Source organism: Trachypithecus francoisi, unplaced genomic scaffold (assembly GCF_009764315.1).
Source record: "Trachypithecus francoisi isolate TF-2019V2 unplaced genomic scaffold, Tfra_2.0 Lachesis_group12, whole genome shotgun sequence".
In the NCBI taxonomy this organism is placed as follows: domain Eukaryota; kingdom Metazoa; phylum Chordata; class Mammalia; order Primates; family Cercopithecidae; genus Trachypithecus; species Trachypithecus francoisi.
This window is the reverse complement of record NW_022681457.1, coordinates 47,042,814-47,069,844: the sequence shown is the minus strand read 5'-3', so window position 1 is coordinate 47,069,844 and position 27,031 is coordinate 47,042,814. Positions and strand designations below refer to the sequence as shown.

The window sequence follows — 27,031 nt, the reverse complement described above, 5'->3', positions numbered from 1 at the left end:
AAATGTCAATTGTGTTGAGGTTGAGAAACTCTGCTCTAAACATACAAAACCAGGAATAAGATACATTTCAGCAGTGATGGTGGCAGGAAGACTTGCTGCATCTAGTATGCTCTTAGCGGCCTCTGTATGTGAACACGTCATATGGCATAGTATCTTTGGGCTTTATTGTCAGTCTCAAGTACTAGACTGGGTGAGCCCTTGATCTCGGCATGTGGAGCTTAGAAAAGTCACATGGCACAATCATTAAGAGTGTGGACTCTGGTGATTGGCTGCCTGGCTTTGAAGCCCGCTTCTATCATTTACTAGCTATGTGACCCTTGAGCTAATTATCTAACCTTCTGTACCTGTTTTCTCATCTATAAATGAAATTCTTAAAGTAGCTAGTTCATAGTGTCATTGTAAGGATTGAATGTGTTGATACATGCAAAACTTTAAAAACAGTGCCTACCACATTTTAAGTGCTCAACAAAATACTATGTAGTATTTGTGTTTGTTGAACAAATGTCAGTACAACACAGAATGTCTCTGTGAGAGATAATATATTAAATGGAGAGTAATCAGACAAAGTGGTAAAGGGAGTTTTGAGTATGTTTACTAGAATAATTCATTTTTTTCCCTTGTTTAGGTCAGTATCCATAGCAGAAGGAAAGTGGTAGAAAGAAATAATATTAGTATTGGAACCAGAGAGACCTGGGTTCAAATCTCAGCTTCACCTTTTAATTTCTACTCTCTAGACAGGGTTAAGTAAAAAAAAAAAAGCCGGGTGCAGTGGCTCACGCCTGTAATCCCAGCACTTTGGGAGGCCGAGATGGGTGGATCATGAGGTCAGGAGATCGAGACCATCCTGGCTAACATGGTGAAACCCCGTCTCTAATAAAAGACACAAAAAATTAGCCAGGCGTGGTGGTGGGCGCCTGTAGTCTCAGTTACTTGGGAGGCTGAGGCAGGAGAATGGCATGAACCTGGGAGGTGGAGCTTGCAGTGAACCAAGATCGTGCCACTGCACTCCAGCCTGGGCAACAGAGTGAGACTCTGTCTCAAAAAAAAAAAAAAAAAAAAGATATGTTTTTGGTGGTTTTATCAAAAAAGATATGTTTTTGGCCTAAGAGTCACTCTTACTTTCAAAATATGATTTGTTTAGTTGTTTTTCAGCAAAACTATTCATTATTGCTTCAGGTTTAAATTATGCCCAAAACATTGAGCTTTCATTTTTAACCTCTTTTTGCTTCAGTTTCTCTATTTGTAAAATGGGGACAGTGCCTACCTCAGACAGCAGTTGTGAGGATTGCGTTGATGTGTGTAAAGCACTTAGAAGAATGCCTGGTATGTGGTGGGAACACTAGGCATTTGCTTTCACTGTCATTCTTCGAACTTCATCTTTGATTTTTCTTGACTCCCTCCAATATAATCACATATCCTACCTTCTCCACCTCATAACAGCTACCCTTCCTAATTTCCTGCTTGAAGTACCAGCCTTCTCCCAGTCATCTAGGTTTAAACCATTTGAGTTCCTTTTAATTCTTTGAAAAAACTTTTTTTTCATTTTGTGGGTCAAGATCTCCCTTATTTCTCATCTGTTTACTCCTTCTACGTAGGAACACTGCCACTATTATTATTATCCGTCTGTATTCTGAGTCTACCTACTGAGTCTACCCTGGCTGACTCATTCTTGGGACTTGTCTGTACCCTAGTAGGAACATAAAATAAATCTCTGGCTGGCTTGACTTAGAAATTTGTCTCAAAATTCAAGTTCCTTTGGTACTAATATATCACCTCTCTCCTTCCTCTCTTGCACTCACTTCTTGATATTTATGGATGTCTGATGTCCTCCTTCCCTGCCAGGACTTGACTACCAGTTCTTGTCTTTCTCTTTACCTCCCCTGGTTTTGGCCTGTCTGTTCATCTTCTTCTCTTGTTTCTGACTCATTTCTTGGCCCAACCTTTGGAGTCTGTATATATGTGCCCTGATTTTAACATTGCATTTTCATGGCTTTTAACCTGTTAGTTCACATAGATCTGAAAAGTATCTTCTGTATTGCATTCCATGTTGCTGAGCCCTGCTTCTCCTGGTCATGACCTGTCTCATTGTATATTTCATAGCTCTTCACTTAACAGTGAATTCAAATCTGTCATCATTCTGTACATTCTTCCTTACCTATATCCTTTTCTTCCTGTTTTCCCTCTTCCATTCCTTTTTCCCCACCATTTAATAAATATATGCCAGGAACTGTCCTAGGAGTTGGGAACATAGCAGTAAACAAAATATACAAAGTTTTATCTCACAGAGCTTAAATTCCAAGGGCAGAGTGAGGAGAAGAGAGACAATAAAAAACACAAATCAAGTGATTATAGCACAATGGAGAAAAATAGAGTACGAGGATAGATGGCAATGGAGTTGTTACTTTTTTTTTTTTTTTTTTTTTTTTGAGATGGAGTCTCACTCCTTTGCCAGGCTAGAGTGTAGTGGCACGATCTCGGCTCACTGCAACCTCTGCCTCGCGGGTTCAAGCAATTCTCCTGCCTCAGCCTTCCAAGTACCTGGGATTACAGGCACACGCCACCACGCCTGGCTAATTTTTGTATTTTTAGTAGAGATGAGGTTTCACCATGTTGGTCAGGATGGTCTCGATCTCTTGACCTCATGATCCGCCCACCTCAGCCTCCCAAAGTGTTGGGATTACAGGCGTGAGCCACGGCGCCTAGTTGAGTTGTTGCTTTTATATAGGAGTGTCAGGGAATGCCTCCTTTGAGCAGAGATCTGAATGAAGGAGGGAATAAACACAAGGGAAGAGCATTCTATGTAAAGGACTTGTAAGTGTAAACACATCATGTATGAGTATGCATGGTAAATCAAGGAATGAAGAAGCCAGTGTGGCTGGATGGATGAGCAGAGAGAACTGTGGGAAATTAGGGCAGAGGGGTAAAGGGATCTAGATCATATGAAGCCTCGTAGGTTCCTTTGGGATGACAGGCCATTGGAAGGTTTTGATCAGTGACATGATCTGACTTGCATTTTAATAGGATTACCAGGGCTTCTCTATGGAGAACAGAATACAGGAGAGAAAGGATGGATAGAGGAAGTCCACTTAGAAGGAATTACAGTAATCCAAGCAGGAGATGATGATGAATGGTCTAAGGTAATAGCAGTGGGTAAATTTTGAAGGTAGACCCAACAAAATCCAAGGCTTTTGGTCTGAGTAATTAGAAGAATATCATTACCATTTACAGAGAGGAGGAAGATTCAGCATGGGCAGAGGCAGGAAGAGGTGGAACCGCAGGTATTCTGGGAACTGGAAGCAACTCATAGGGCTGGCACACAGAGAGCTTATTCAGGAACAAGGGATGATGGGGCTGGAGAGGCAGACAGTGCCTCGTCATGGAGGAAGGAGAACCTCATATGCCATCTTAAGGGCTCTGGATGGATGTATTTTTTAAGTGATGGAAGCCAGAGAAGAAACCTAGACAATGAAGTAACACCATCTGATTTGATGTTTAAGAATGATGACTTAGGAGGTAGAACAGAGCAATGAGGGGCAATTGTAATATGCCAGATGACAGATGACCAGCTCTGTCATGATTAACAGCATCACTCATTTTCCTACTCCAGCCTTTACAATCTTCTATACTTGTATCTCATTTTTCTGTTATGATTTTTAAAGGCATTATTGAATATAATTAGATCTTCCTGAATTGAATTACTCTGTGGAGATCTATGTGTCATCATCATTAATCCATTTCTATTTATTATAAAGAGCTCTCAAAATAATAATGGATGTTATCAGATTTTACTGTAACTGGCTCTAAAATTACATACACCCATCACATACTTACCATTTTGTCTGAGTGCTTATGTCCTTTATTTGGGGGATTACTTGCATGCCAACATCTTTTTCAAGTTGTTTAAGGGTAAAATTTTTATCTGGGTAGGCTGTACATTCAATATAGGCATCTTTTACACTGGAAGCATTCTGGTCACTGAACTTAATTGGTGCACCAAATTCACTTCGTTTTCGAGAAATCATATATGTAATCTGTAACACAAGTAAACAGTAAAGGTAACACAATGAAGTCCCTGAAGAAAAACTGATGTGTAGGCAATGGTGGTACTCTGCCCAGATCCGCTCAGAGCCCTTTGTGCACTTTCTGTGAGTGCCTCCAGCTTTGTGTGCTTTCCATTCGCACAAGCAGCACCTGCTTCTCCTCTTTGGAGGGCTGCTCTAGGGCTATCAGGATCACTTTGCCAGCAGGTGCAAAGAACAGGAAGTAACTAGTAGTTTCATCTTGACTAATGGTAGACTGGCAGGAGGGATACATAAATCCTTCTCCTTGGCTTCTGTTTGGAACAACTCTGAGGTATAATTTACACTCCAGAGTTCCTCTCCGGGTTTGGCTGAAGCCTTCCCTCTGCAGACTTTTGCCAGAGAGTGCAGCCTGGCAGGGTTTCCTCCATATCCCTGTTCAGCTGCTTGTCGTGTTCTCTTCTGGAGCACTTTCCTAATAAACCACTCACACACAATTCCCCCTCACAGGAGTTCCTTTGAGAGGGAATGCCACTATACTAGCTTCCGACAGCTGCCATAACCAAGTACTACAAATGGGGTGGCCTAAAACAACAGAAACTTATTCTCTTACAGTTGTGGAGGCTAGAAGTTTGAAACTGAAGAGTTTGAGGGTTGTTTCCTTCTGAAGGCTCTGAGGGAGAATCTGTTCCGTTTCTCTCCTGGCTTCTGGTGACAGCCAGCAATCCTTGTGTTCCTTGGTTTGTGTATCCATCTTTCGAGCCTCTGCCTGCTTCTTTACATGCCATTCTCCCTCTTTGTCATTCCCATGGCCATCTTATCACAAGGACACCAGTCGTATTGGATTGGGGCCTACCCTACTCCAGTATGACCTCATCTTAAATAGTTATACCTGCAATGACACTATTTCCAGATAGAATCACATTCTGAGGTGCTGGAGGTTAGAAGTTCAATATACCATTTTTTGGAGACAAAATTCAACCCATAACACCCACTTAAGACAATGACCATTCTTCTATAAAAGCAAACCAAAACAACACACCAAAAACTATGCCTCCACAGCAAACACAGTAAACCTTATGAATTCCTCAGGAATAAGGGTTGTTCAGCTATAGGGAGGTAATGATTACAGATCATATTTAACCCTCTAACCTGCTTTGTAGATTCCGTAACTGATTCTTCCTCAATTTCTTTTTCACTGCCCAAAGAAACCCATGGTTTAGAGACAGGTGGTTTATAAATATACACATCTTCAGGAATATATTCTTTATATTCCTCTTGTTCTTCTGATACTTCTGGGGGCTAAAGTAAAATAAATAGCATTCTACAATATATGCCCAAGTTTAGGTTATAGCTATATGTATATATTTTGCAACAAACTTTACTTTTATATAAATTCATTAAGTACCGTCTTACTTTTTTTTGTCAATTCATACTTTTGAATTATGAAAAGGAAACAAAGCAAAAGAAAGGAAAAAGAAAAAGAGATCTCAGGAATACAGAAAGAAGAAAAAGACAGTAGACAAGAAGATATATATATATATACACACACAACTCTACATATAGATATATATATATATACATACACACACACACTGCTGCTTTATTTGTAATAGTAAAAAAAAAATCAACCAAATGAATATCAATAGAGGAATGGATTGATGACACTGTGGTAGAACCATAAAATAAAATTCCATAAAGCAGTTATAATGAACAAATTTTATCTACATATATATGGTATCTAAATATACTGATACTTATAGATCCTAGAATTTTATAATTTGGTGAAAAATGAAGTTGCAGACTGAGTATAAAAATGACACAATTTTTATGTGAATGCTAAGTTAATAAGACTATAAAATCCATTATTTGTGGAACATAAATATATGGTAAAAGTATAAAACCACAGACAAGAACAGTATGTAACAATTTAGAATAATGGTTCCTCATAGGGAGGAGTGAAGAAAATGGAATTAGGGAGGATACAAGAGGGAGTGGAATATTGTCTGTAATTTTTATTTATTTTGTTAAAAAGTTTCAAAGTAAATATAAAAATTAATATTTTAAAATTCTGGATAATGAAGTGTAGATATTTGTTATACTACTCTCTAGTTTTTTCTATACATTTAAAATATTTCATAACAATAAGAAATTAAAAACAGAACAGCAATCATAAAAATAAAATTGAAAATGTTAAGGCTAAATGAAAGATGATTTTTAATTGTAAACTGTTAGCTTTTATTTATTTTTTTCTTTTTGAGACAGGGTCTCGTTCTGTCACCCAGGCTGGAGTGCAGAGACATGATCATGACTCACTGCAACCTCCACCTTTCCGGCCTAAGTGATCCACCCATCTCAGCTTCCCAAGTAGCTGGGACTACAGGCACAAGCTACCATGCCTGGCTAATATTTTTATATTTTGTGGTGGCAGGTCTTGCTATGTTGCTCAGGCTCATCTGGAACTCCAGGCCTCAAGTGACCCCGCCTCAGCCTCCCAAAGTGCTGGGATTACAGGCATGAGCCACTGTGCCTAGCCTAGATATTTTTTAATTATATGGTTTCCCTTTATTCTTATTGCTTATTGGACAGCCACACAAACCTCTCTGTCATCCTCAAACAATTTAACCAAACCTCCCAAATTGCTTCCTTCAATTTGACCAAACAGGAATGGAAGATCAGAAAGAGAGTCTCATACATCTGTTACCTTTCTTGCACACCTTGAACAAAGGGCTTTACCTATATGAATCCTCATGAAAGCCCAGGAAATGTGCAATAATGGTATCACTGTTTTACAGATGAGAGGCTCAGTAACTTACTCAAAGTCACGGAGACGGCAAGAAGAGAACTAGGAAAGCGGTACTCCAGATTCACTGTTTCCTCTCTCACGAGGTCAACGAAGGGCAAATCTGTTACCCTGAAATACTTGATTTAGTTCATCCCCCATTTACTACTTACTTATTCTAGGTGCCAGAACCTGATCTGGGTCCCAAAGAAACCAAACTGAACAAGAATAATAATCACTATGTTTAGGAATCCTTGAGAGGTACTGCTTCCGCTTCCTTCTGCTAATCAACAAATTGCCCAGCCTGGGCAACATAGTGAGACTTCATCTCTACAAAAAATAAACAAAATTAGCTGGACGTGGTGGTGCATGCCTGTAGTCCCAGCTACTTGGGGGGCTGAGGTGGGAGGATCACTTGGGCCTGGGAGGTTCACGTTGCAGTGACCATGATTGTGCCACTGCACTCCAGCCTGGGTGACAGAGCAAGAGCCTGTCTCAAAAACAAACACAACCACAACAAAAACAAACAAATTACAAGGCCTTTGGGTTTGCTCACATTTAAATAGTTTTCTTTGCCCTCTTCAGTTCCAATAAGATAAAAGTTAAGTCCATATTTGAAGTCTTTGTCATAAACAAGCAGAAGCTCATTTCCAGGATATTCCTACAAAAATATAATTGAGAGAGGAAGTTAATATTCAGTGGTCACTCGGTTTATTTTGACGCCAACAGAAAATTCATATTTCTCTAATCAACCAATTATAGAAGATAACCATTGCGCTAATCTATGGCTGATAACATCAAATTGCAAAATTATTTTATTAACTTTAAAAAGCTCTTAAAAATATAATGCATCCAGGGAAATTTACATGCACTTTTACTTCTAACGGGAAAAAAATTTTAAAAAAGCAGTTTTTGTTTGGTATTGTGCTCTGTAGCATGCTTAGAGATAAATCAGAACCAAAATTATGAATTAAACAATTAAAGCAGAAAATAAGGATAGATTCATATTCTAGTTAAAACTGGGCAAAGGTGGAGCACGGTGGCTCATGCCTACAATCCTAGCATTTTGGAAGGCCAAGGCGGGCAGATCACTCGAGCTCAGGAGTTCGACCCCAGCCTGGGCAACGAGGCAAAACCCTGTCTCTACAAAAACAACAATTAGTCGGGATTGGTGGCCTGTGCCTGTGGTCCCAGTTGCTCAGGAGGCTGAGATGGGAGGATTGCTTGAACCTGGGAGGCAGAGGTTGCAGTGAACCATGATTGCGTGTTTAGCCTGGGAGACAGGAGTGAAACCGTGTCTCAAAAAACAAAACAAAACAAAACAAAAACTGGGCAAGGATGAGCTTTTCTGGGTATGGGATTAGATAACAAGTCATTGATGGAATTTTGCTTTTCACAGAGGATCATCAAACAGGATTCCCAAGCAGGGGTGGGCAAGCTAGCACTTGCCCAAAGCAATGGGGCCAGATTTGAACCAATAACCTCTCCAACTTTTGTTATTATGTACCAGGAACTTCTTGAGGTAGGACTGAAAATAAAGAGGGATATTGTGCTTACCTGGACAATTTTTTTGACTGGGTGGAAATCAGATACTGCAGCTCTGTTGCGCAGGTCCTCAAAAATATCCTCTTTATTGATAAGCTTATAAGGTTGTTCATCTGTGATATCTTCATCTATTCGGCAGTTAAATATTTCCTGGGTCTTGGTGGTTAATACTAAAGGATAAATTTCTGGATGACCTAGGAAAGACAAAGTGGAATTTGAACATTAAATATGACCACTTAAAATATTAGCATTAGAAAACATGCAATTGCTTGGTTTTAATAATGATCTTGGTTAAAATTGTAAGACTTTAAAATTATTGTTCCTGTATTTAAAGTAAATATATCCATTATTTTTTAAATGCCAAAAACATTTTTAAAAAAGAAGAAAATAACAATGGCCCATAATACTACATCTCAAGGAGAAAAACCTCTATTAATATTTTGCTTAGTTTGGCTGGATATGAAATTCTGGGTTGAAAATTCTTTTCTAATTGGCTAGCCATAAGTAGAAAGCTGAAACTGGATCCTTTCCTTACTCCTTATACAAAAATTAATTCAAAATGGATTAGACATTTAAATGTTAGAAATAAAAACATAAAAACCCTAGAAGAAAACCTAGGTAATACCATTCAGGACATAGGCATGGGCAAAGACTTCATGTCTAAAACACCAAAAGCAATGGCAACAAAAGCCAAAATTGACAAATGGGATCTAATTAAACTAAAGAGCTTCTGCACAGCAAAAGAAACTACCATCAGAGTGAACAGGCAACCTACAGAACGGGAGAAAATTTTTGCAATCTACTCATCTGACAAAGGGCTAATATCCAGAACCTACAAAGAACTCAAACAAATTTATGAGAAAAAAACAACCCCATCAAAAAGTGGGCAAAGGATATGAACAGACATTTCTCAAAAGAAGACATGCATACAGCCAGCAGACACATGAAAAAATGCTCATCATCACTGGCCATCAGAGCAATGCAAATCAAACCACAATGAGATACCATCTCACACCAGTTAGAATGGCAATCATTAAAAATCAGGAAACAACAGGTGCTGGAGAGGATGTGGAGAAATAGGAACACTTTTACACGGTTGGTGGGATTGTAAACTGGTTCAACCATTGTGGAAAAAGTATGGCGATTCCTCAAGGATCTAGAACTAGAAATACCATATGACCCAGCCATCCCATTACTGGGGATATACCCAAAGGATTATAAATCATGCTGCTATAAAGACACATGCACACGTATGTTTATTGTGGCACTATTCACAATAGCAAAGACTTGGAATCAACCCAAATGTCCATCAGTGACAGACTGGATGAAGAAAATGTGGCACATATACACCATGGAACACTATGCAGCCATAAAAAAGTATGAGTTCATGTCCTTTGTAGGGACATGGATGCAGCTGGAAACCATCATTCTCAGCAAACTATTGCAAAAACAGAAAACCAAACACCGCACATTCTCACTCATAGGTGGGAATCGAACAATGAGATCACTTGGACTCTGGAAGGGGAATATCACACACCAGGGCCTATTATGGGGAGGGGGGAGGGGGGAGGGATTGCACTGGGAGTTATACCTGATGTAAATGACGAGTTGATAGGTGCTGATGAGTTGATGGGTGCAGCACACCAACATGGCACAAGTATACATATGTAACAAACCTGCACGTTGTGCACATGTACCCTAGAACTTAAAGTATAATAAAAAAGTATATATATATATATATATATATTTTGCTTTATTTTCTTCTAGTCACTCCATATATACCTCATATGAACTTCTAAATACTGCTTTTAATATTTACCATTATGTCACAAGTATTTTACAATAACATTAAGTAATCTGTCTAAAACATTATTTTAGATGAATTGAATTCTATAGCATAATTTTAAAACATTCTCGTGTTGGTAAGCATTCTAATTTCTTTTCTTGCTTGTTTCCAATTATTGTAAATAATCCTACAAATATCTAGTTTTTAAATTTTTATTGCATTTCAAATTATTTTCTTGGGATAGATTTAAAAAGTGAAATTATTGGTTGGAAGGTATGACCACTTGTTTAGGCTTTCAGCCTGTATTGCTTTCCTAAAACACCCTCTCCCCTGCTGCTCTCTCTTACCAGGTGACTGGCTTTCTATTTCACAGAGAAAACAGGGTCTGAATAGCACTGAATCCTGCCGGCTCCTGCAGCCCTGTCCACCTGCTAATTAAAACGGGCACCACCTTTCTGCCCTTATGCACTCAGAGGACCTGCCCTCCTCAGCCGCCAGGGCCCCATAAACTATTCCTTTTCTTTCAGCTTTTCTTACTTCCATGCCACTTTCCCCCAGCATGCAGATTTGCTCAATGGTCTCTCATTTTAAAGAAACCTTCCCTTAGGGCTGATCAAGGCAGGCGGATCACGAGGTCAGGAGATTGAGACCATCTTGGCTAATACAGTGAAACCCCATCTCTACTAAAAATAAGCCAGGCATGGTGGTATGTGCCTATAGTCCCAGCTACTTGGGAGACTGAGGCAGGAGAATGGCGTGAACCTGGGAGGTGGAGGTTGCAGTGAGCCGAGATCACACCACCGCACTCCAGCCTGGGGGATAGAGCGAGACTCGATTGAAAAGAAAAGAAAAGAAAAGAGAAGAGAAGAGAAGAGAAGAGAAATTTTCCCTTGAGCCTTGAGCCTATATAGGGATCTCTCTTTAGGGCTTCTCTTTTTCACAGTCAAACTTACTATTACTCAATTCCTCACATTTTTCAAATAGTGACTTCTCGATTGTATTAATAAACCCTTGGACACAGGAAAGTGGGCAGGGAATCCCTTTACTCCCATCTGGCTGCCAGTCCCAGTATTGCTCTCAGAAGAAGAGAGAGGAGAGGTTCAAGAGGCTTCCATCCCTGGTCTTCCCATGCCTTCTTCGCAGCCCAGGCCAGTCCTCAGCAGCAGCATGCCCCAGGAGGGTGGACACTAGAGGACAAAGGAGCATTTTGCCTGCTGCCCTCCCCTTTCTCAAGCCTTCTTCCTGTTTTCTTATCTTTCGTATCACTATCATCAGCCACACAGTCTCAGCTCTGCATCTGCCCCCAGGACTCTCTCCCCAGCTCCCAGGATCCACTCCCATCTCCTCCAGCACCCATGCCCCTGGATGTCAGGCCATCCTCCCTCCAACTGCTCAACAGATGTGCCAGCAAGGGGGAAAGTGTCTGTGGCCTCTCATGTTGGAATTTTGAGCTTATTTTCAAATAGAAATATTTTCCCCCACCCCAGGGGCTCTATGGTACAATAATTCAGGTAATTTGGAGGTTTTAAATAACTGTATGCATAACACTGATTATATGTGAAAGTATATTTCTAACTGCAGTCAGCTGGCCTGACATTGGGAATTCAAGTTGTTCATGAATGAAGGACAAATTATACACTTTTATCTCCCTCAAAAGACTAACCATAACACCTGGCACCTATGAGATGCTCAGTAAGTAACTGTTGACTTGATTCAAATCAAGTGCTCCTCTGCAAACAGACTGCATTTGTGTATCGAATGTGTAACAAAAGTTCTATAGTTCTGCCTGAGAAAACCACAAGGTGGGACTGTGAGACTCACACTGTGCTAGTGTAGAAAAGAAGGCAGCTGTCCCTCATAAACAGTGGCATTCAGGAAGACCAGAAAGCTTTCTACCATCCCCGACACTGGAAAGACAGCACCAAAGATTGTTTTCTATGTTATCTGCCCCTACTAAACACACACTTCAAATTCTCCTGGCTTGATATATTTCACACACACACAAAATGATCCTTTCACACTAATTGGACTTTTTCAAGGCAACTCTACTATAGGATCTAACATTCCTTTATCTAGGAGTCAGTAAAACTAGTGGACTGTTTCTGGTTCAAGTTGGCAATCAGTGATAACTGCAGATAACTGGCAGCCAACAGATCACACAAAACTTCTACAGTCCAATACCATCACACCCCATCACCATGAGAACCAAACCAGGGCAAGGCCTGATGCTTCTGGCCACCCCACAGGGTCACCAGCCAAATACTATAAAACAACTGCTATTGGGTAGGCTTTGAGGCACACACTGAGGACAGCACCACAGGCTACAGCAATGAGGCTACTGTGATCAGCAATGAGATGGGCTCACTGGAGCCTTGAGAAGAGTGGGAGGCTGATTGCTCCAAGGAGTGTGAGACAAGTGTTGGTGCAGAGAAGGCCCCTTCAGGGCCTTCTGAAGCTGACTGAGGCCAGGAGTGCCAACCACAAGGACAATGTCTGCGAGGGCACTTCTATGGTGCACCTACTGCTGCCAGGCACAGTTTTAAGCACTTTATGTGTATTATTAACTCATTTAGTCTTCACAACAACATTCAGAGGTGGTTACTATAATTGTCTCCATTTTTTTAGCCGAGAAAACTGAGGGCCACAGAGTTCAGTAACATGGCCGAGGTCAGCCTCTGGGGAGTTGAAAGTGGTGGTACTGGGATCAAAACCAAGGTCCCTGAACTCTACTATGCTATGCTTTCTCTCTAATGAGTGGACACAAAAGAGCCACGGAGAGGGTCCTGCTTCTCCACACATAGACACGGAAGGAACAGAGATGACGTTCCATAGGATCCAGTGAATGGTAGTTATTCACCTAGCAGGAACCAAAGGCAGACTCAAGCTCTACACAATTCATGCCTCAGAATCTTATTGTGTGCACACAATAGAAGTCTATGCAATATAAATCATAGGTTACACATATATTGTCCTACATAACAAGTGTTATTTAAAATAACCTTCATACATTTCAACTGTACATTCTTTTTTTTTTTTAAACATCTTGGTTGCTATCTATTTTTAAAAACAGCTTTGCTGAGTTATAATTGACAAATGATAAACTGCATACAATATGTACAATTTGGTAAATATCTGCACATACCCCATGAAGCCATTACCACTGTCAAGATAAAGAACATACCCATAAGACCCAAATGTTTCCTCCTGCCCCTGCCCTCCAATACACCTCCTTCATCCCCACGTAACCCCAAGTAACCACTAAGCTGTTTTCTTGTCACTGTAGATTAGTTTGCTTTTTTCTGGAATATTTATAAATGTACTCTTTTTGTTTATCTTCTTTCACTTAGCATAATTATTTTGAGATTCATTCATATTGTTGAATGTAGCAATGGTTCATTCCATTGCTGGTAAGTATTCCATAAAAGAAAAAAATCTTTAAGATTTTAAAAAAGAAAATCTTAAGAAAGCTTTAAGATTTCTTGGGATTTTGGCTGTGGGTGTCATATCTGGGAAATCTTTGCCAACTCCAAGGTCACAAAGATTTTCTCCTATGTTTTCTTCTAGAAGTTTTAGAATATTTGGTTTTACTTTTAGGTCTATGATTCATTTTGAGTTAATTTTTGTATATGGTGTGATGTATGGATTGAGTTCACTTTCTCACTTATAACTATCTAACTGTTCTAGCATCATTTGTTGGAAAGACTATCCCTTCTCCACTGAATTACCTTTGGATCTTTGATGAAAATCAATTGACCATGAACATGTGGTCTATTTTTGGACTCTATTCTCATGGATTAATCTATTTATCTGTCTTTATAGTATCTTTTTATAGTAAAAAGAATATGAACCTACTTTGTGACAGCCCTATGTAAGGAAATGTGCATGTACTACTAATTTAATTTCCACATCAATCTTATGAGGTAGATAGTCCATCTTGCTTTTCAGATGAAGAAGCAGAGGCTCAGGGAGGTGAAGTCATCTGTGGCCATAGAGTCACTAAATGACTTTAAGTCATAAGTTTATGACTTAAACCAGGTCTGTCTAATTTCAAAGCCTGTGCTATTAACCACTTGTGGCAAACACAGTAATGTCCCCCTAATATGTTCATGTCTAATTCCTGAAACTTGTTAATATGGTTTTGCGTGTCCCCACCCAAATCTCATCTTGAATAATTCCCATGTGCAGTAGGAGGGGCCCAGTGGGAGGTAATTGAATCATGGGGGCAGGTCTTTCCTGTGCTGTTCTCATGATAGTGAATAAGTGTCACAAGACCTGATGGTTTTATAAAGGGAAGTTTTCCTATACATGCTCTCTTGCCTGCTGCCATGTAAGATGTGACTTTGCTCCTCATTCACCTTCCGTGATGATTGTGAAGCCACCCCAGCCATGTAGAACTGTGAGTCAATTAAACCTCTTTTTTCAAATAAATTACCCAGTCTCAGGTATGTCTTTATTAGAAGCATGAGAACAGACTAATACACTTCTGTATTGTTACCTTACATAAGAAAAGGGACTTGTAGATATAATTATGTTAAGGATCTTTACTTTGTGTTGTTTTTGTTTTTATGTTCTTTTTATTTATTTATTTTTCATTTTTTTAAACATTTATCCCAGATGTTGAAGGTTAAGGATTTTGAGGTAGGGAGATGATTGGGCCTTTGAGATTGGCCCAGTGTAATCCCAGGGGGCCTTATAAGAGGGCGGCAGGAGGATCAAAGTCAAGGAAGGAGATGTGACAAGGAAAACAGATGTTATAGAGAATGATTCAAAGATGCTATGCTGCTGGCTTTGAAGTGGAAGGAAGGGGCCAGGAGTCAATAAATACAGTGGCCTCTAGAAGCTGAAAAAGGCAAGGAAACATATTCACCCCTCAGGGCCTCCAGAGATAATTAGCCCTGCTGACACCTTGGCATTAGCCCAGTGAAAGTAATTTTGGACTCTTGATTTCCAGAACTGTTAAATAATAAATTTATATTGTTTAAGCCACTAAGTTTGTGGCAATTTGTTACAGCAGCAATAGGCAACTCGTATACCACTAAGTCATATTATAATTTGGACACATTATTTAACATTTGGGAGTCACAGAGCACCTTCATGTCTGTAATGGCCATGATAATGCCTACTTTATAGAGCTAAGGCAATGAGAAGAGTGGGCCTGGCACAAAGTCATTGCTCCACAAATATTAGCTATGTGTAAAAATTATATTTATTCTCCTGAAACCTCTGGGCATTGCCCTGTTAGGCCCTTAAGACTGACAGTTTTTTAATTAGCCTATTGATACCTTGGTTCCTTCTTAGAAAAAGGGATCTCAGTTTCTTGGAGCATGACAGCCATCAGCCCTGAGTAACAGTTGGCAAGGTCAGGGCCCTACCGTAAGGAAGTCAGAGGGGTCCTGATGCTACCTGAGGGGAGTCTGGGAGTAGAGACAGGCTTGAGGAGAAGGGGATGCTAACTCAAAACCTACACTTGTCTCACCATAAAGGTCTGAGGTTAGTTTTTTCTTTCCCTTAAGCAAACATATTCCTAATTTTCAGTTCATTTACTTTCAATGAATACATCTCAAACCATGCCCCTTTATCAGGTTCACAGATTTTCTTACCAGTCAATGCATTTAGTCAAGAAATATTTACTGAGCACCCACTATGTGAAAAGCATGGTGCTACTGCCAGGGTATCCAATCTAGACAGAGAGAGAGATATTAAATAATAAAGTACACTCATAGATACAAATCGTGGGCTGGGCATGGTGGCTCACACCTGTAATCCCAGCACTTTGGGAGGCCAAGTCAAGAGGATCCCTTGAGCCCAGGAGTTCAAGACAGTCTGGGCAACATAATGAGAACCCATCTCTAAGAAAAAAGAAGAGAAAAAATAAAAAACAAAAATAAATAAATACAAATTGTAATAAGTGCTATTTGGGAGAAAACAGGCTGAGAGACGGAACTAAGAAGGGTAGCTGTGGTGGTCTATTTAGACAGGAACAAGAGACAACACAACTCATTCACTCATTCATTTATTCAGTAATGAGTTATAGTGCTGTTTGCCATGATTTGGCCATGAGTTCAGTGTTAGGGATCAACAGTATACATTACATAAGGAGTATTTAAACAGAAATACACATAAAACAAGGTTATATATTGACTAGTTAATGAAAATGTGACCAGAGGCTCACAGGAACCTAACCTTGTGTTTCCCCTAGGAGTAATAGTTCAGTATTGGCTAATTCAGTATTCAAAGGGACTGTATAGATTCCGTGAACAAGAATTGACTGTACTTTAACTTCAGAATTGTAAGTGCTATGAAAGCAATTAAACAAGGTAATAGGTGACACAGAGGTCAAGGAACATCTCTTCAGGAAGTGAGATAGTGGTCTAGATCTCAACGATAAGAAAGAGGAAGTTGCATAAAGGGAAGATCTAGCTAGGCATCAGGGGCAGCAAAAGCAATGGCCCTGAGGCTGGAATAAATTTGGAACATTCTGTGCTAAGCAAGGCTGATGGGCTGTAGGTTGGCAAAGAGGAGGAGGAAGCAAGGTCAGGACCACTTGAGCACAGGAGTCAGGACCACTGTAAGGTATGCCCAATGGCAAAGAAAGACCATGGGGGAGTTTAAGCAAGAAACACGAGTTTAAGCATGGTCAGGCTGCTGTGTGCCCAGTGGACTGAAGGAGACTGAGTGGAAGCAGTGATACCAATTAGAAACCTCGGGAACTAATCGATGGGAGGAGTGCGGGGAGGTTTGACTAAGGTTGCAGATGGGAAGATAATGCAAAGCAGATGGGTTTGAGATATATTTTTAAAGAGGTGGAATTCACAGAAGTTGGGGTGGTTTGGAAGGGGTAGGGGGGTGTGGAGGGAGAGGGAGAAAGAAATTAAAGACGACTCCCATGTTTCACTAACTCAATAAATATTTATCGGGCAGCATATTCTGCTGCAGGCACTGTGCTGGGTGCTGATAACAGAGCCACTGACATTAGCTGACATTTTCCCACTTTTACGCCACCTCCACACTCCACACCTCTGCCCCTATCTACCGCCCTGACCCAGGTCATCACCATCTTTTCCCTGGATTGTTGGAAAAACTTCCTAACTAGTCTCTCTGCTTCAGTCCCTGCTCCTGCAGTTTACTTCACAGTAGCCAGGACTACCTGACCCTTTAAAAACATGTCAGATGGAGTCACTCTTTGATTAAATATTACCAATATTTCCTCATCCCATATGATTAAAAGACAAAATCTTTACAGTGGACTACAGAGCTTTTAATTCTTCCTCCTTGTCCCCCTCATTGTCTCCTTTCTGTTTCTAAAAGTGAAGTGTGTCATCTAAGTCAACTCGAAGAGAGAGGTTCCCCCTGCATCCCACCAAAATAAGTTTTGTTATAATAAGATTACTTAGCCTTTACATGTAGGAACAACATTAGGTTAGTTGTCTAAGTTCTAGTTATTTGCTTAAAAACCAGCCTCTTTCCTTGAAATAGTGGCATCTTAGAGTGAAGTACAGATAACTACCTATGAGCAAAAGTTTGAAAAAATACTTATCTGATAAAAGTCTTAAGTTGCAGACTTTACAACTTATAGTTATAAAAGGCCTTTCAATAATCATATAATGAATTTTTAATGAACTGCTTGGTCCAAGTTTGTTTCTTAGTTTGAAATTCTCTACTCTTATTTTTTCTTTAAAAAATTTTTCATTTTATATTTTAATTAGAATGGTATCATTTTAGCCCATGTACATTTTGATTGATCACTTCAGTTTGCAGTATTCCTGCTTGCTTACTGCATAATTAAAATATTATAAAACTGAGGACGTAAGTTGTAAATTATATTTCCACTTACCCATGCTCTCCATGTTTACTGGTTCCATGTCTTCACTAGCTAGAATATAATAAAAAGAAGTCAAATTTACATTTTTGAATCAAATACATCTCAGTTTATTATAGTCTTTTTTTCTTTTTCTTTTGAGATGGACTCTCGCTCTGTCACCCAGGCTGAAGTGCAGTGGCACGATCTCGGCTCACTGCAACCTCCACCTCTGGGGTTCAAGTGATTCTCCTGCCTCAGCCTCCTGAGTAGCTGGGATTACGGGTGTGCGCCACCACGCCCGGCTAATTTTTGTTCTTTTAGTAGAGACGGGGTTTCACCATGTTGGTCAGGTTGGTCTCGAACTCCTGACCTCATGATCCACCCGCCTTGGCCTCCCAAAGTGCTGGGATTACAGGCGTGAACCACTGTGCCTGGCCAGTTTATTATAATCTTTACCAAACCTCAAAACACAAAATATAAGTGCAAACATACAATGAAGAGTTAAACTATCTTGTGAATAATTAGAGAAAATCTGAAAAATTGTCTTTAACACTGTTATCTCTTAGTGATATGTTTACTACAGCATTCATTATATAGCATTTAATTGGTATCATAATGAAATTAGTCAAAAGACTAATCCATAAGAATGAATCTCCATATATCTTATTCCTCATTCATTTGACTTTATGACACAGGAATATTTTATTTACTTTGATATGTAAAACCATAATCATTTTGCTTCTAATATATATACAAATACTCCACAAAAAAATCCCATTCAATGAAGAAATAATCCTACCAGCTAATATTGGTTTTGGGCTTTTTTTGCGACGTGATGACTTTTTCTTTTGTTTTGGAGCCATGGTTCTGGCTTGGGCTGCATAAAGAGATGATATTATTAGTAAATTATTACAGTTTGCAAACAACTTACAATTTCAAATACCAAACATTATCATTTAATAAACATAAGAATATGTTTTCTAAGTTTTACCCTGGGCTAAATCAACCTGTATCTTCCTAGAACGGGTGATCTGTGACAAATGTTTATTGCAACAACAATCTTACTGATGAGATCTTACTGTTCTGGTGGAGCCATTCAGCTGAAGCACACTGTGGTGACCTGCCAGAACAAAGTCTCAGCCACAGGTCCTGCCGTGGAAGCACAACAGAGGACTTGGCTTCCCTACATCTCACTGAAATTCCCATCCCAGGTAGCTGCTCTGTGCTACCTTTTGCTGGGCTTCCCAACAGGTAGTCCAGCTACAAAGACAAGATAGGCCACTGGGAGTGATAGGCCCACAACATGCATATGCATATATAATTTTTAAATTAACGTAATTGAGATCATACTTTTGTCTGATCAAAAGTATGTTATGTGTTCACATAACCACTAAGGCCTTATTTGGACTATCAGAGAGAATGCCTCCAAAAGTTTTCCATGGAACTGCTCATCAATTTTGACAGGATACAACACTGGCCAAGGTCACCACCATGACATCAAATCCTTGTCATCTCCGCCATGCTCACGTTTGTCCTGTCCTGTTTAAATGGTTAGGAGTGTGACTGCAGGAGCCTGGTCAGCAGAGTTTTTAAACAGGCTCTACTTTTTCCAGCTGAGTGACCATGGGCAAATTACTTACCTTCTCTAAGTCTCAGTTTATTCATCTATTTAATGGGGATAATAATAAAATCTGCCCCACAAGGTGACTGTGAAGACTTAATGAAATAAAGTGTCGTCAGTTAACTCAACCATCTCTGACTGGTTTGCGTCACTTTAACAAATCAACACAGACTATTATTTCATAGCCCATGGTCAAAATATCAAAGTTTTATTTTATTCCTATACGCTCGATCACAAAATCTTGTCCAAAGTGTGGATGTGAGTGTGTCTGTGTTTATGTGTAAACATCTTCCCTTTAGATTTTCTCATATGTATTTTTCAAATATTAAAAATAATAGCTCACATTTGTGAAGTGCTTACTATGTGCCAAGCACAGTTCCAAGTACTTTACATGTATTTTTAATGTAATCTTAACCACATTAAAACATTTTTATTGACATATAATAGTTGTACATATGATATTTTGATACATGTATACAATGTATAATGGTCAAATCGGCAACTGGGATTATCCATCATCTGAAACATTTATCTTTGTGTTGGGAACATTACAATTCTTCTAGCAATTTTGAAATATGCAATGAATTATTTCCTACTGTACTACTGAATACTAGATAACCACATTTTATTATTACTATTACCTTCATCTCCATTTTATAATGAGAAAACGGGGCCCCAAGAGGTTCAGGTGACTCTCCTGAAGGGACACAGAGCTCAGTGGGCACTGGTGTCAGGCTGTGAGCCCAAGCAGCCTGGCTCTAACAGCCACATTCTTACCCTCTGTACTAGATGATCCCTTGGATTTCAGTGATAACTGCTGTGCTTCATTGCAAATGAAACTATTTTAAATCATTGTCTTTACCCAGGAAGGCAGGATTTTTTTTTTTTTTTTGAGACACAGTCTCACTCTGTCGCCCAGGCTGGAGTGCAGTGGCGCAGACTCAGCTCACTGCAACCTCCGCTTCCTGGGTTCAAGCAATTCTCCTGCCTCAGCCTCCCAAGTAGCTGGGACTAAAGGCGCGTGCCAGCATGCCCGGCTAATTTTTGTATTTTTAGTAGAGATGGGGTTTCACCATATTGGCCAGGCTGCTCTCAAACTCCTGACCTGGTGATCCACCAGCCTCGGCCTCCCAAAGTGCTGGGATTACAGGCATGAGCCACTGCGCCCAGCTAAAAAGCAGGATTTTATTATCTAATCACTATTTTATGATTCTGACAATTTCTATTTTTAAGATATTCTGCAATGAATGGATCTGACTCAACTCTTTAGGCTGTCAAATGTCCTCCATATCACTTCCCAGTCTTAGCATATTTCAAATCTTTCATCTATTCCTTTTTTCAGAAGATTCCGTATCAATGTACTCCTTCTCCATATGCTATCCCAGCTGCGTTTTAGTTTGATGTAAAATACTGGAAAAACTTTCTTTTTTTCTCCCCCAAGACAGCCTACTCTGTCGCCCAGGCTGGAGTGCTGTGGTGTGCTCACAGCTGTAATCCCAGCACTTTGGGAGGCCGAGGTGGGTGGATCACAAGGTCAGGAGTTTGAGATCAGCCTGGTCAACATGGTGAAAAACTCTTAACACCACTTAGCCTCACCCTACGCACACACCATCACCACCACCACTATTTATTCCACATATACACATTGAGTGACTATGCTGCACCAGATGCTATCCTAGGTGTTAGGGATACAGCAGTGAACAAAATAGGCAAAATAGGCAAAACCCCTATTACAATTTAGGGGAAGAAAGATGAACAAATAAAGGAGGAAAATATAATTAGTATTTTAAGTGGTGAGAACTACTAAGGAGAAAAATAAGGTAAGAAAAGGAATTGGACATTGGAACAAAGACCTGAGAAAGGAGAAAGCAAGAAACACAGATATCTGGGAGAGGAAGAGTATTTTCAGGTGGAGGGAACAGTATGTCTAAAGGTTCTGGGGCAGGATCATGCCTGGCATATTTAAGAAAACAGCAAGAAGGTCATGATGGCTGGAGCAGTCAGGGAAAGACTACGGCAAAGCTGGTCAGAAAGGTGATAGGGATATATTAGTCAGCTTTGCTGCAGTAACAAATGACCCCTACATCTCAGTGACATACAATAACAAACATTTATTTCTTCTCATGCTATGCACTGTGGTGTGGATGAGCTGCTGCAAGTCCTCTTATTCCGGGACCCAGGCTGAAGAAGCAGGCCCTATTTCACACGTACCACTTTCACAGCAGAGAAAAAAGCAGGAGAGCTAACGGAACTACATAATGCTTCCTAACTTTCTCCTTGGTACTGACATATCGTGTCTCCTGCTGACATTCTATTGGCCCAAGCAAGTAAGTCAATCCTGATAATGGGGGAGGGATTCTCTGCCTGATTGGCAGTAGGTGGGAATGTATGATCCTCTTACAGGTACGGGAGGTAATGGCTGGGAAGGATATAATTGGAAACAACTATATAATATGCCACCAAGGGGTCTAGGTCATGTATTAGGACCTTGGCTTTCACTCTGAATGAGGTGGAGAGGTACTGGATGGCTTTGAGCTGAGAAGTTACTTTACTCCATCTGTCCCCACAATTTAAGGATCAATATGGCTACTGTGTTGAGAAAAGACTGCAACAAGGAAAAGGCTGAAGCAGGAAATCCAGTTGAGAGACATTTAAAAATCCATGGGAGAGATGAGAGTGCTTAGATCAGGGAGGTGAAAGTGAGATGGGAAAAGTGATTGGATTCTGGCTATGTTTTGTTAAGTAGACCCAATAAGATTCACTGGTGACTTGAACATATCGCTTATGAGAAGGATAACATCAATGAATTTTGCCTAAGAAATTGAAAGCATGGAGTTGCTATTTATTGAGATGGAGATCCCATGGAAAGAGCAGATTTGAAAGAGAAGTTCAGGAGTTCAACTGAAGGTATATGAAGTTAGATTGCAAACTAGACTATAAACTCTGTGAGCATGGGGATTATATTTTCTTTCCAATTTTTGTAACCCCTGTAACTAGCACAGTGAACATACTTAGAAAAAAAAAACAAAAACTTAGATTTATAACTCCTTGGTCCTCCTTCCCTTCTGCCATGCTTAGCCTATGAATTTCCAGTCTAAACGAAAGGCTTCTGCCTAATGGTCTGTGGAATAATCTGTATGCATGCTGTATTAGTTTTCTCTTAATGCTGTAACAAATTACCACAAATTTTGTGACTTAAAACTACACAAATCTACTATCTTACAGCTTTGTAGTTCAGATGTCTGACACAGGTCTCACTGGCTTAAACCAGGGAGTCAGCAGGGCTGCATTCCTTTCTTTCCAGAGACTCTAAGAGAGAATCTGCTTTCCTGCCTTTTCCAGTCTCTAGAGCCCACCAGCATTTCTTGGTTTGTGGCTCCATCCTCCAACTTCAGAGTCAGAAGGGAGAGTTAAGTCCTTCTTACATAGCATACTCTGACCTCTCATTTCTCTTTCACTTTTAAGGACCCTTGTGACTACATTGGGCCTACCTAGATAATCCAGGATAATCTCCCTCTGTTAAGGTCCACGATCTTAATTTCATCTGTGACTTTACTTCTTTGCCATATATGGTAACATATCCACAGGTTCCAGGAATTAGGAAGTGCTGCCTTAGAATTAAACTTGAATATCAGTTTATAATCATCCTCCAAATAATCAAAATAAACAAGTGTCCTGTTCTTTTCAAATGCTGCTATTAAATGCTCTGTAGATAATTTGAGTTTCCAGTTTTCAGGGAAAACCAAGTCAAATTTTCGGCAATAAATTAGGCACCAAAATTGGAACATACATTAATGCATGCTGCCTTGCCTGAACTGCTCATTTACTACTTTCACAAACGTTAATTGACTACTGTCTAAATTACTGACTGGTGACTAAGGGCAAAGTGACCTAGTGACTGGTGAGCAGGTACTAGTGACCAGGTTGTTCTAAAGGCTTTTAGGGGTATTAATGCTTCTTCAATAAAAAGCATAATATCTCAATTTCTAGGCACCACAGACAGAAACATTCATAAGCGGAAGTGAGCCAGGTGAATATAGTCTAAACTGAAAGGAAAATGGTTACTTTGGGAGGAGCCACTTTATATTGTATTTCAGTTTCAGGCAAAATTTTGCAGTTTATTTTAGTAATTGTAAATAATAAAAATCCTACCAACATTATGTATAGAAAATAAATCACTTTTAATTGGGGGTACCGAAACCAAATGAATAATATACTCTGTATAACTTCAATAAACACATTTATTCAAGGTTTATTTTTTATGTAGATCTTTCTTTTTAAAAACAAATTCCCAATAAAAGATATTACTTCCAAATTATAGCAGGACTTACTGAAGTTTTTTTTCATAAAATTAATTGAATATTTCATGAATGTGTTATATTTAACAAAACTTTTTCTATTAAGTTGCTTATTAAAAGATTATGAAAAAATTTTCAATACCCAATCCTACTTTACTAAGATTACTTTGAAATGTGCATAACATTTTTTCTGTTCCCCGCTGAAATCAATTTGTAATTATTAAGAGCAGCAGAAGAGGACAGGCGCGGTGGCTCATGCCTGTAATCCCAGCACTTTGGGAGGCCGAGGGGGGCGGATCATGAGGTCAGGAGATCAAGACCATCCTGGCTAAGACAGTGAAACCCCCGTCTCTTTTAAAAATACGAAAAAAAAAATTATCCAGTCATGGTGGTGGGCGCCTGTAGTCTCAGCTACTCGGGAGGCTGAAACAGGAGAATGGTGTGAACCCAGGAGGCGGATGGAGCTTGTGGTGAGCCGAGATTGTGCCACTGCACTCCAGCCTGGGTGACAGAGTGAGATTCCAATTCAAAATATATATTATATATATATATATTTCATCTACTCCTAAAATAAAGGTTATGCCTAACCCAGGTGGCTTGTGTTTTGACTGGTTTTCAAACCACTAGAACTGAGTGGATTTCAAAATAGAAATTTTGGAAGGTAACACTTAGAAATGTTTAAGCATTTTTATTAAAAATATTTTTGATATTAAAACTACTTATTTTCTTTGTAAATTAATTTACCCATTTGAGAACACCTTTTGCCATCAATGCACAAAGGTCACATTTTCTAGATTCTATGTTAACCGCAACAGACATTAGAGGTTGACATTGGGTAAGTCCCCTGCATAACAGATAAAAACCTGGGATGGTGCACCACTTGATTATGAGGACCACTGCATTCACAGCTGTCTACGATCTGCTTCCAAACTAACTCTCCAACTTGCCCATGACTGTATCCTTTTATGATGCTTCTATTATTCAGGAGGTTAACTACCAAAGATGAAGGCATAAGTAACATAAATTAAATTGTCATAATACAGTGATTTAAACAGCTATTAATTGCCTCTCTTCACTTTATTCATGTAATGCATTGTGAAAGTTGTCAGAATCGGTATGGAGCCACTTGTGTTAAAAACCCTGACAAACAGAGCTAGGGAAGGCCATGAAGGGAGTGTATGTCACAAATGCCAGATAACAAGAACTATCACAAAAGACTATACAAAACCACAACCTTGCATAAAGGTCATTGCCACTCTACACACACAAAATACTTCTGCAAGGATATCTGCCCAGGAACTGCCTGTCCAACCGTAGACTGGTGCCACCCTTGTCACTGATTCTCTAGCCAAGGATAACTATCTGAAGACAATGATATAATCCTCATTTTTCCTTTAAAAACCTTTGTCTTCTTTTATCTCCTTGAATATGTATATAGTTTACCGCTGCGTGTGTCTTCCCATTGTAATGCGTATTCCCAAATAAACATTTTATTTTAGAGAGTCCCCCTCTGTGTTTGCTATCTAGGTTGACAGCACACACCTGTTTACATACTCTCATTTGTTGCCTGTGTGTATGTGTGGCTTATTCCCAGCCAAGAGATCTTGATTATGAAAGACCTTGTAGCACTGGCACCTTCTCTTTAACTGGAGTCTCCCTTACAAAAGTCTTATCTTCTCAGATCTTCTTCAATTAGCTGACCTTATCTAGGTGATCATCATCCTCTTTCCTCTTCCCAAATAATTTACAAGCTCATCATGCTGGCCTTCCATTTTCCTATATTTATTCATGTATTTATTTATTTATTTTAATTGAGACGGAATCTCGCTTTGTTACCCAGGCTGGAGTGTAATGGCATAATCTTGGCTCACTGTAACCTCTGCCTCCTGGGTTCATGCGATTCTCCTGCCTCAGCCTCCCAAGTAGTTGGGACTACAGGTGCCCACCACCATGCCCAGATAATTTTTTATCTATTTTTTAATTATTTATTTATTTATTTATTTATTTTATGGGACAAAGTCTCGCTCTGTCGCCCAGGCTGGAGTGCAGTGGAGCGATCTCGGCTCCCTGCAAGCTCCTCCTCCCAGGTTCACGCCATTCTCCTGCCTCAGCCTCCCGAGTAGCTGGGACTACAGGCGCCCGCCACCACGCCCGGCTAATTTTTTGTATTTTTAGTACAGACGAGGTTTCACCGTGTTAGCCAGGATGGTCTCAGTCTCCTGACCTCGTGATCTGCCCGCCTTGGCCTCCCAAAGTGCTGGGATTACAGGCGTGAGCCACCGCGTCCGGCCAATTTTTTATTTTTTAGTAGAGACGGGGTTTCACCATCTTGGTCAGGCTGGTCTTGAACTCCTGACCTCAGGTGATCTGCCCGCTTTGGCCTCCCAAAGTGCTGGGATTATAGGCATGAGCCGCTGCACCCGATCTTTTATTTTATTTTTAAGAGATGAGGTCTGGCTTCGTTGCCCAGGCTGGTCTAGAACTCCTAGCCTCAAGCAATCCTCCTGCCTCGGCCTCCCCAAATACTGGAATTATAGGTGTGAGGTACCTCTCCAGTGGTATCTTTTAAAACAAACAAACAAACAAAGATTTAGAATAAAACCCAAGACTAACATTTTGGGTCTCTGGTAAATGTGTCTCCAAGAACTACTGATTCTCAGTAAATCTTCACTAAGACCCTGGTTAAGCTTCAAGATTCTCCTGGGCCCTTCAGCCATATTTTGGCAAGTATGCAACATCCACCCCTAGAGACAACTATTCCTACAATGTCTATTAGTCTATTCTCTCATTTCTTTCCCTCCATAACTATTTCCACTTCTTTCCAAGATTGAATACCTCACTTATTTGAGTAGATGCTATCCTATTACTTCTCCCTTCCAAATATCTCCTGAATTCCAAGCCCTTCTCTCCCACAGCCTCCTCTGGTTCAGGTCTTTAACATGTCCTCCAAAACTGGAGCTGCAACCCTGTTTTGAGCCATGAACCTTTGGCAGCCTGGTGAAGCCCATGCATCAAATAAAAACATGGAATTACAAAGAAGACAGATTATATGGAAATATAGGTATTAAAATATGTTTTAAATCATGATATAATAATTTGTACTTCTTTATTAACACATTAAATAACAAAATCTAGCAGTGGTTCTAATAACTACCTTAATTGTGAGGTAATGATGAGGA

General features: G+C 39.8%; 1 protein-coding gene across 1 annotated transcript in view; it reads right to left on the bottom strand.

Annotated features, from left to right (window-relative positions):
* WDR63 (WD repeat domain 63) overlaps nucleotides 1-27,031 on the bottom strand; it is a 73,790-nt gene that overhangs the window by 45,100 nt on the left and 1,659 nt on the right. The window contains exons 2-7 of the mRNA XM_033225444.1: nucleotides 18,733-18,810; nucleotides 17,967-18,005; nucleotides 8,359-8,540; nucleotides 7,358-7,462; nucleotides 5,172-5,321; nucleotides 3,832-4,031 (exon numbers count right to left, since the gene is read on the bottom strand). Of these exons, the coding sequence (XP_033081335.1) occupies nucleotides 3,832-4,031; nucleotides 5,172-5,321; nucleotides 7,358-7,462; nucleotides 8,359-8,540; nucleotides 17,967-18,005; nucleotides 18,733-18,796 (740 nt within the window). The 5' untranslated portion in view covers nucleotides 18,797-18,810. The remainder of the gene's footprint in view (nucleotides 1-3,831; nucleotides 4,032-5,171; nucleotides 5,322-7,357; nucleotides 7,463-8,358; nucleotides 8,541-17,966; nucleotides 18,006-18,732; nucleotides 18,811-27,031) is intronic.